The sequence below is a fragment of the Triticum urartu genome, chromosome 4 (assembly GCF_003073215.2).
Source record: "Triticum urartu cultivar G1812 chromosome 4, Tu2.1, whole genome shotgun sequence".
In the NCBI taxonomy this organism is placed as follows: Eukaryota; Viridiplantae; Streptophyta; class Magnoliopsida; order Poales; family Poaceae; genus Triticum; species Triticum urartu.
The window spans coordinates 549570399-549581455 of NC_053025.1; the positions used below are offsets into that span (position 1 = coordinate 549570399).

Genomic DNA, 11057 nt, shown 5'->3' on the forward strand with positions numbered 1-11057 from the left:
ACAATGAGGGATTAAGTTTTAGAGCATGAGGAATACGATGAGGGATTAAGTTTCAAAGCTAGAATGCACAAGCAAGCAACTCATCTTATCGGAGTAGTATCAGAACCTTTAGTGTATCCATTCCACTCAGCCAAATGCAAAACCTCTTTATAAAGCCTTGAAGTACAAACACTAACAAAATACAGTGGTACAGATCCAAAAACTGGACAAAAAAACCCAAAGATGGATCATCAAATAAACCTCCATCCAACTGCTCGCCGACGCACACCCCGAGCACGCACACTGATGATGCAGATGTCCAACTAGGCCACCATCTTCTCCTTTTTTCTCCAACCACATCTTGCGAACCTGATGCGCCCCAACTCCACACACCTCCATTATTTACCTTTGCACGAACTATGCCGTGTACTTCTGTATTCCTTGATCTATAAAAATCACACCAACACATCTCTCTGCTTCTCCTGTACATCGCTTCGTTCGACGCGTCTTCTTCAGACGTTCAGGGCTGACTTCGGAGCAAATTTCTTCACTGCGTCGCTGACCGACAGGAATATTTTGTCGTCGCCGATGAGGTCTGTGAATTTCGCTGACCGCAGCTTCTGGATTACTGCCGGCCCGGGATTGGCGAGGATCAGCTGTAGTTGCACACATGGATTTTTGTTCAGTGATTATTCCATGAACATGCTTGCGGTAGCAGCTAGAAGTTAAACAATTCTGATCCTAGTTTTTGGTATTTTACCTGAATTTTGCGCTTTTCAAGTGCTTTCAGCAACTCTTCCAAAGCATGGATTCCACTTGTGTCGATATCAGTTACCGCTGTTGAAGAGTTAGTTGATCAGTGTTTAGCAATGAATAAATCAAATATTAATTTCCGTATTCTAAAATATAGTAATTCTATTGTCTCCTTACGAGATAGCTCAACAATGAGAAACTCTGTTTTGGACAACTTCTGTTCCTGCTGTTGTTCCTCCTCATCCCTCAGCCATCTCAGGATTCTGAAAATGCGATAATAAATTACTATACTAGTAATGATGCCACTGAATAATATAAATTAGTAAATCTTGTTGAAAGGAAGTTTACCTCTCTTTAACATAATTGGAGTTTGTGAAGTAGATAGCTGAGTCCACTCTGACAATCATAACCCCGGGCACCTTGGTAGCTTCTGGGTATTGTTCAACATTCCTGTAGATCGTTGTTCTTGGGAGGTTGCCGAGTAAAGCTGTTCTCGGCCGTGTTACTTGGAGAAGAATTTTTCCAAGAGATATTGCAACCTATTTCATGCAAGATCCACAATCATCAACCATGTCAGTAGGAGAAATTCAGTTGTAATTAACATGACCGAAATTGTAGTAGCACGCACCGCAATGAGCAAGCCATACTCCACTGATGCAAATACGACCCCGAAGAATGCTCCTAGCAATGCCACGAAATCCATTTTATCAACCTTCCAGATAAGGTACGCCGTCTCATAGTCAACTAGGCTAACCACTGCATTTATGATGATGGAAGCTAGAATGGCATTGGGCGTGTACTTGAACAATGGAGTGATCAACAACAGTGTGAGCATCACTACAATTGCCATAACAACATTGGATACTGCTGTTTTGCAGCCAGCCATGTAATTTACTGCTGATCGCGAGAAAGAACCTGCAGCAAACATATCTTGTCAGTACAATGCTATATTTGCATGTGATATGTGGCTTTTCTCTACTAAATTAGCAATCACCTGTGGCCACGTAGCATGAAGTCATTGAGCCAACAATGTTCATGGTTCCTAGAGCTACCATTTCTTTGTTCCCATCTATTTGGTAGTCCTTCATGGCAGCAAATGTTCTTCCAATTGCGATTGCTTCCTGATAAAGTTTGCATTGGTTTTGACATATTGTTGGATATTCTAAAAAATCTATTCGGAAAAAAATGAAACTAAAAGGTCAATGAAGTTTTTGTTACCGTAAGGGCAACCATTCCAGCTACTACACCAATTCTGAATCCTTTCGCCAAGTATGGGCCAGACCAATATATGAGATGAAATGAAGGTGGATTGATGCCTTGCTTTATATCCTTGACCTGCGATTATCCAGTAATTGATCCACATTGTTATCTTCGACTAATTTTTTACAACTGAAGTTTCTGATGGCAAAAAGTTGCGAGTAGTCAAATAGCGACTTACAATTGCAACGCCCTGCTTGTCTGCATGGGTGATGAACACACAGAAGGTGGATATGACAACTGAAATGAGCGGGGCGATTGCAGAAACCCAGAAGAGCTTCTTATTCTTCTTGGCCTGAATTATTCCAATGGAACAGAATGATCATCACAAATAGTCAAGGGAACCAAGATGCAATTCTGAGCATGTAATATTTTATCTTACGATGTATTTGGTAGTTAGAAGAAACGCCAAGAAGGATGCGCCAATCAATATCGTCTGATAGTTCCACTGAATCAACAACGCAAGGGTAAGCTGATGAAATACCATTTTTTTGTCATCACAGAAGTAACAAAATAGAAAAAAGGTTGAATATCCTTACCCCATGGTGTACATTTCCCCATACTGACTCCATGACCGAGATGATATCAGACTTCTTGGTGAATTTTTTGATGCCAAGGAAGCCTTTGAGCTGCTGAAGGGCAATGGTTACGGCGGCACCCGCCATGAAACCAACGATGGCTGCATGAGACAGGAACTCTATGATAAACCCTAGCCTGCAGCAGATCGATCGAGTCGGGTCAGAGACTACGTAAAGCAGATGAACTTTTCTGGAGTTCATGCCAATATGACATCAGAAACTGCCAGGTCAACGGGCCAAGGACCACGGATGCTCACCTGAAGAATCCAAGCATCGCCTGAGTGATCCCCGCGAAGAATGTTGCGGTGAAGGCCAGCCGGCTGTACTCATACGGATTCTTGACTGGATCGATCTCTTCCTGGAGGAGAGTTCCAAGCAACAGGGACACGACGGCCACCGGACCTATGGCTATATCCCTGGAACTGCCCATCATAGCGTATACCAAAGGCGGAACGAAGCTACTGTCTGCAAAAGAAAATCAGCAAAAAACTCTCATCATCATTATATATAGTTGCAGACTTGTAGGAGCAAAACTGGAACTCTGAGATCTGATCAGTAATGAAAAAGCTAACAGGTATGTTGAACTTACACAGTCCAACATGTGCTGGCAGGAAGGCAAGCTTGGCATAACCGATGTCCTGGCGTAAGATGCCATCAGAGAGCACATGTCAGTCAGAGTACGTTGAAGGGCTGCCTGTGCATGCAACTACACTACACAAGAGAGCAGCTTTGATTTCTAGTTTGTTACCTGAGGTATGCAGAGGCTGGCGATGGTGAGGCCGGCGACGAAGTCCCCTTTGAACTTGCCGAAGCTGTAGCTCCTGGCCCAGTCCAGCACCGGGAAGAGGTGCACCAGGCTGAGCCACAGCTTCTTGGACCTCGGTTGGTCCTTGTACTCACGCAGCGGATCGTCGGCGAAGAATGTCTCCTTCACCCCATCTGCGAACTCCGCGAGGAGGCCCTTCGCCGGCGGGAACCCGACCTTGTAGCCATGGTGGTGGTGGTGGTGGGTGCTGTTGCTGTCTGTGTAACGGTGCGACCCCGTCTGGCTGGAGACGTCGCCGTCAAAGTCCTCGCCTCCGTCCGACACGGTTCTTGGCATTGTTGCCGACGTTGCTTGCACCTATGTGCAGATGGATACGTCTGTCTGGAAATAAGGCAGCGAGCGAGAAATGAGAACATCAATCCCTATCTACATCGGGCGAGACAATTAGCATATACTGCGAAACTGAAGCTAACTCTCCATGTATTTCAGACGGAGAAATCATTAGTACTAGTCAAATAAAGCACACACACACACGCATGGACATGCATGACCATCCATCTGCATGCATGGTGCAACTAAGCTCTGGACTGAATGAAACAATTTACAGCAAGGGAAAACCAAGACCATAGGTGTTTTTCTTCGGAACTGAAGGAAGGAATCAGAAACTTATGCATGAACAACAAGAAATACAGTATATATCAAGAATGGAAGCAGCCAACACCACTGATCATTGCATATCATTCATAACCATGAATGAAGACTTGATGGACCAAGGAAAGAAAACATACACAAGGATGACACTCAGCCAAAGGCCTGCTGCTTTGTGTTGATTGTTCAGAAGCTAGGGAATGTCCATTATATATAGATGCAGAGAAGCTGCGGCCGCGATGAAGGTCAACCCCTATATTTTAATCGGAGGGCCAAGAGATAAGCTAAGCTGCAAATTATGAATCTGCGTCGAAAATCGCACCACATTCAGCATAGCGCAGGAAACGCCTACCCTAATGAATAGGTTATTCTCACAGCTCATCACTTGCTGAACTTGTAAATCATTTCTGCGAAAACAATCAAACGGTTTCAGTGACAGGTGACACAAGGAACAATGAAACTGGCTTTCAGCTCTACATGGGCCAGAGTGGACCTGAGCAAATGTGTGTGTGTGATGTGCCCCAACAGGGTAACTTATTAAGATATACTCCAATCTTCACCAAGTTGCAGTTTTGAAACGTTGCCAGTTTTTCTAGCTGATGAAAAGGGACGATTCCCTTCCTGTACCATCGAGTCATGCACACGTTGGCTTAATGCGCAATCAAACTCCGATGAAAAATAGAAAGTATATGACATAAAGGGGGCTAGACTTGTGCAATTTTGACATTTAGGCTTACCCAAATGCATGTGCTATGACTTCAGAAGCCAAACAGAAACTTCAGAATTCAGAAGAGCACTGGCCACTGAAAAAGCAAAATTGGGGGATTCTGTGGCTATTTTACCCTGCCGTATGCTTTTGCATGTTACACGCTCATCTTTGGCGTAGCTCTAGAAGGCGGTCAATCGATCAAGTTTTTTCTTTTTCTGCTGTACTGAACTATTTGACACCTTCTTGAAAAAAATCGAATTGAGGAACATCGCTCCCAATTTCATTCAACATGAAATTGATAATGTAACAGGGTTTTTGCTGGAAGGCTTCTTTACTGGACATCGACAAGATAGGAACGCCCGTTGTTTCAAGAAGAAAAGGAAAAAATGATCAAGTCGACAAGGAAAAAAAATACAATTCCTTAAAACGGAGTAGTTATGGACAAGTTCCACTACTAATGGCATATTGCAAGCTATAATAAGCTGCCTCTCACAGACTAGGCAGGCCGTAATAATGCAGTTGTTAACTCTAACTATGCACCGTCTGAACATGATCTGCGGCAGCAGAAGTACAGGATCAGACTGGAGATCGGCACAGTTAGTCATCGCGAAACCCGATCGTTCCATCAACTACTAGTTTAATTTCCCTTAATCAACTAGCAGTAGCGCCGGAAGAAAAATGGTCTGCCATTTGCATGAACCTGGTCAAAGAACCGATCGAAAGGCAGGCTAATGTGATGGGTTCCTGATGCAGGTGGACGGTCCTAAAATGCACAGCCGAGAGGCTGAGAGAGACCAACCGACGTGCTCCTCTGCCTAATAGATTCCATGCACTCTCGGTGGCTCTAGTCACTCGCTTGCGAATGTACCTTGGCCCTGGCACACGTTGCAGCTAGCCTTTTCGTTCTAGTGGTGACCCAGTGGTGCTCTGCTATTTTCAATACAGTTTCAGGATAGGAGCATCTACAGTGTTCAGTAAGACAGTAACAGCTCTGTGTACACCAAGTTCCACACATGCATGATAAAATGGCATTTTTCTACTAGAATACATGATGAAATGGTATTCATTCATGAGAAATCACAGGAACTCCGCTGTCAAAACCCAAAGATATTTCTTTCTAAAACCCATGATAAAAATACACAGCAGAAGAATAAGTCACCCTAGTGATCCGATCCAGTGACCCTATCGCACAAATCTAAGGAAAATGGTTCCGGTTTAACATTCCAGAAAGCATCTAGATCACTCAAAACTGAACAATGAAGGCCTGAAGAAAGAATACAAGCACACAAAGAACAGAGAGGAGGTGATAAACAAATGCAGGAACTAAAACCCTTTACGAACACGCGGTCGAAAAAGAACTTTTCCGTGGGGCTTTTTGCCTGCCTCGCTGTGCCAAAAGGGAAGGAAAAAATTCGCAAAAAAATAAACGAAAGAGAGATCGAAAAGAAGGAGCAAGTGGTCTTTCTTACTGTGTTGTTCCTCTGGGAGCACCTTCGTGGAGCTCCGGACCTTTTCCTCCTGGCTTTTCCTGGGCCCCGCCAGTGTTCTGCTCGGACTATACCTTCCAGCAGATTGGATGGTGGAGGGTCGCCTCGAACGTGGACGCGATTGTGGGTCAGGAGGTCGACGACAGCGCCTTCATCACTATTTAAAAGATTGGGGGAGGAAGAAGCGAAAAGAGAGAGGGAGAGTGGGAGAAAGAGAGTCAAACAGTGTCCAGGTTCGATGAACCTGGTGTGGGGAGGCAGCGCAGGCGTGAAGAACGGGATGGGAGTTAACCACCTGCTGCCACGTTGACCTTGCTCGATAGTATTACGGCGAGTATTTACGGGTTGGGAGGCTGCCAGTTCACTGCCATTGCATGTAGGATGCTGTACTGGCGACAGCCGCACAGTGTGTTTGTTGTTGTAACAAAATCACAACATTTACTGTTTTGGTTTTCATTTTAGGCCAATTTCTCAGCACACCATGATTTGCGACACAAACTAATTCTTTTTTATTTTATTTTGAGTTGGTATCTAAACTTATTCAAACCATCAGTTGTCCTGTCTGGCAACCTGACACGAGAGACCCATTTGTCAATGTTCACATGAATGCAGAGGTTGGCGTTCACTTGGAATAACACTAAGGGCATGTTCGGTAGCTCTCTGGCTTTGGCATGAGAACGAATGAGAAAACTCCGCGGAATTAAAAGGTTACATTACTTATATACTATGAATAACATTACGACAAAGGATGAGTATTGTAACAAAAGATGAGTTAGCTGTCAAGTGGGACCAACATTTATTTCAATATACTATATGTTTCACATGTGCATTCTATATAAAGCTCTAATTTTCGTATGGACATACGAAGTTGTCATTCTGAGCAACTTATATTCTATAATAATGGATGCATATTAAAAATTAACACGTTGTTTGAAAATTTAGTAGAGATAACTGCATGCTCCGATCACCTGAAAAACTACGTGTTTTCTAAACACGATACAATCGGTACAATCGTAGATACTCATATATACGCACATGCACACTCTACCTCATGAGCACTTTCGAGATACTCAGCCGACACAACATTATGAGATTGACCAAGTCACCAAAGACACATCGTAGTCGCTGGGAACGTCTCCTCCCACTGAACGAACATCGTCGGTAAACTTGAAATACATTCAGAACAATACGAGCACCAATGTTAAGTCTAGGACTTGAACCTTGGTGGGCTGGTTCCACCACACGAAAGCTAACCATCAAAGATAGTAGTTATTTCCTCCAAACTAACTTGTTTCACACTTCAAATAGCCAGAAGCCAACAATCTCATACAAAATTAACAAAGGATGGCGATGATCATTCAAGGAATCATGTGGTAAATTGTTTCATACTTAAATAATTCTTTTCGTTAATGGGACAAGCTGGGTGATCTTGATTGACAATGCGACCTTTTTTTTGGCATTGCCACAACCCGGAAGAACTTATTTGGACCCATCAATACGTAGGTATAACAGTTAGTTGGAATACTTGCTTTTAACAGAAGCGATCCCACATACCAATGATTACTAGAAAAATCCCCTTAGTTAGCTAGCAATTTATGACAGTGATGGTAAAGAAAACAATTTAACAGCAATCGCAAACTTATTAGCCTTGTATGAGAAAAATATAAAAAGGAGGCCCTATCATCTACACATCATTACATCATTGTGATGTATAGAATCATATTTATTTGACAAGTTTGAACCAATCCTTGATGTGTAAATGGTTATTTGAAATTAGAAAGCGCTCAAGGACTGGCATCAGATGGTGAGCATAAAATACCTCCAGCAACATAGCTTATCTGTAACTAAAAACCCAAGTGGCGGATCTCATTTCTGGCAGCGACTCATGAAGGTGAAAAGTATAGTTCACCAAATCACTGAAAGAATTGTAGGTAGATCCAAGACCTTGTCCTAGGAGGATGTCAAGAGTGGACTGATAAATCCAGCAGACAAATTCCCTAGACTGTAAGAAGATTAATGTACATAGGGTTAAGACTGAATGTTAATGCAATTCAGAAAAATCCCGTGGTCATACTGTGTTGAACAGTGGGACAAGTTGAAGATGATGGTGAATGATATTATTTTAACTGGTGGAGCTGACACAGTAAAGTGGAATCTTAGTGGCAAGCAAAGACTTTCTATGAGATAATTACACTTGCATGGCTGCAGAAAAAACTGACCTTGTGGGCTACAGATTCATATGGAAGTTGAAGATGCCACTAAAGATAATGATCTTCCTTTGGTTGATGCTGAAAAATGCATCTTGACCAAAGAAAATTTGCTTAAGAGGAGTTGGACTGGAAATAAGTAATGCCACTTTTGTGGGCATCCTGAAACAATTCAACACTTTCTTTATGAATGAAACCTTGCTCCTACGGTGCTTCTTCTTCTCCGCCGCCCGTTCCACATCTCTCCTCTGGCCGCCGCACAGATACCATCGGCTTATACGGTGCTCACCATGCCCGGCAACTGTTCGGTGAAATGCACATGCTAAATTCTTTTGCCCCTTCTTCTTTGAAGCAATGGATTCGGATATGGAGTACATATACGAACACTACATTGAGTTGTCAGACGGCTTGTCCGACGAGGAGGACTACACGTATGAGACGGCAATGATACAGGAGGTCCTTGCAGACGCGGAGCGTGCGGAGGAGCATGTTCTCAATTTCAAGGGATCGATCAAGGGTCATCAAGTGCTCAACTGCAACAGGGCTCGCGGCCAATTGATGCTGATGTCCGACTACTTTGCCCCCGATGTCCTCTTCGCTGACAATTTTCACAGATGGTTTCGGATGCGCAAAAATGTCTTCGATCATCTCTACCATGGGGTCTGGTCCTTTGATGACTACTTCATCTTGAAGAAGGACGCCATGGGAAGGATTGGGTTCTTCGGTTACCAGAATTGCACGGCCGCACTGCGGAGGCTTGCATATGGCACGACCACTGATTCATGGGACGAGTACCTACGGATGTCTGAGAGCACATGAGGGGATGACATGGTCAGGTTTGCAACTGTCGTGGTCTCGATGTTTGGATCTCAATACCTGAGAGAACCAAATGTCGTAGACACGAGAGGCTCTTGGCAATCTCAGAAGTAAGAGGGTGGTCAGATTTGCTCGGATCTCTTGACTGCATGCAATGGAAATGGAAGAACTACCCAAAAACTCTACAAGGGCAATATCAGGTCCATGTTAAGAAGTCCACCATCATTTTTGAAGATGTTGCATCACATGATCTTTGAATTTGGCATGTTTTTTTTGGCGTGTCCGGGTCTCACAATGACATCAATGTGCTGCAGCAATCACCATTGTTTGCGGGGCTGGCTGGAGGAAAAACTCCTTCTTGCCATTACACAGTGAATGGGCATGACTACAACATGGGTTACTATCTGGTTGACGGTATCTATCCTCCGTGAGCTACGTTTGTCAACACCATCTCTAACCTAGTTGGCCAGAAAAAGGCTCACTTTGCCCAAAGACAGGAAGCAGCTAGAAAGAATGTTGAGAGGGCATTTAAAATTATGCACACATTTTGCAGTATTCGTGGACCAGCTAAACAATGGGATGCGGAGACCTTGTCGGAGGTGATGACTTGTTGTGTGATCATGTACAACATGATCATGGAGGATGAGGGTGAAGATGCTACCACAAGTCATTTGAGAACATGGGTGATCCTATCGAACTTTCTGATCAGAATCCGACCATATTTGAAGAGTTTGTTTAAATGCATCAACAAATAGGTAGCTAAAGGAAGATCTGATTAAGCATCTGTGGATGGTTAAAGGGGACAACAATGTTTGAGTGTAATATTTGAACTTATTTAAGTAGAACTACTGCTGCATTTGAACATTTAAACTATTGTAGACTATATATATTCGGCTATTTGAGTGTGCGGGCTAAAAAATTGGGGCGGGATGTGGCGGGCAGCGTTGGATCGATGAACAGCTCATGCATCAGTGTCCGTGGACGGGTCTCCTATCCGCAGACGGATGCCGAAGCATATTTGCGGGTCAGCGTTGAAGATGCTCTAACATATGCAGCTACGATAGAATCATTACAAGATATGAATGTAACACCTACAATTAACCAGACTTTTCTGCAATAATGCCTTCAAGAAGGGATAAATACTCTTGCGCCAATGTCATCATGTCCGTCCATAGATGGTCAAGACAAGGATTTGTATCATGATTGTCGAAATCGACCATTGAAGGTCAGCACATCAACAAGGAGATAACACCTTCAACATGATAATGACGCGAGTTCATCACTGCTAAGCCCGACTAATAAATGTCAGAATAAAGTTTTCATCATGGACATGAAGCTATTCACCATCTTGATAATTGATCTTATGATAGTCACACGAAGTCGGAGTGGCGCTAGCAGATGGATGAGATATATTCCCACTCAGACCATCACCAAAACCATCGGGAGGCTGGCTATGTCATATTGCAGATTCAGCTATTGTCACTCCACCCCTGCGTAAACTGACATGTAGCATCCGCCACGTCCCCAAGGTTGTTGTCCCGACGTCCCCAGTGTGAATAGAGGCGGATGTTGCCTTAGTTGATGCCGATGGGGAGACATATGCACCCGACGCCATATGCTTCCACTTGTACCAGGAGCCAGATGTGTCGCATGCTGGGCCACCGCCACCTCGAAACTTGCAACAAAAAACCGAGCGGGCCAAACTGCAAGAGATTGCTCACGTCTGGCTTTTCTTGGTCCACAGGCAGGTTGTAACAAGAGCAAATGCCACAAAGATGCGCGGGCCATGACCCATGTAACTTTGTTGTAGCTCCGCCACTGGCGTCATCATCCCACAAAAGGATAATCATACGCAAG

The 11057-nt window shown here is 43.8% G+C and overlaps 1 protein-coding gene across 2 annotated transcripts; it reads right to left on the reverse strand.

The window, feature by feature from the left end:
• Positions 1-126: 126 nt before the first annotated feature.
• LOC125552599 (sulfate transporter 1.2-like) lies at positions 127-6312 on the reverse strand. Of its 2 annotated transcripts, none has more exons than XM_048716202.1 (14): positions 6160-6312; positions 3316-3714; positions 3157-3205; positions 2825-3032; positions 2529-2703; positions 2372-2437; positions 2171-2284; positions 1951-2067; positions 1727-1853; positions 1361-1647; positions 1081-1271; positions 910-995; positions 740-816; positions 127-635 (listed from the first exon to the last, which is right to left on the reverse strand). In XM_048716202.1, the coding sequence occupies exons 2-14, from the start codon at positions 3667-3669 to the stop codon at positions 492-494; spliced, it is 1995 nt and encodes a 664-aa protein (XP_048572159.1). In that variant the 5' UTR covers positions 3670-3714; positions 6160-6312; the 3' UTR covers positions 127-491. The 2 variants fall into 2 exon arrangements, with proteins under 2 accessions (XP_048572159.1, XP_048572158.1); XM_048716201.1 differs by lacking the exon at positions 6160-6312 and adding an exon at positions 4122-4274.
• Positions 6313-11057: the final 4745 nt, after the last annotated feature.

Bases quoted from the DNA above. Each gene is read 5' to 3' on its own strand.
- LOC125552599 (XM_048716202.1), bottom strand. From the start codon at position 3,669: ATGCCAAGAACCGTGTCGGACGGAGGCGAGGACTTTGACGGCGACGTC. The intron at 3,206-3,315 runs GTAACAAACTAG...ATCTTACGCCAG, and splicing joins CCAGCCTCTGCATACCTCAG to GACATCGGTTATGCCAAGCT. The intron at 3,033-3,156 runs GTAAGTTCAACA...TTTCTTTTGCAG, and splicing joins GCCAGCACATGTTGGACTGT to ACAGTAGCTTCGTTCCGCCT.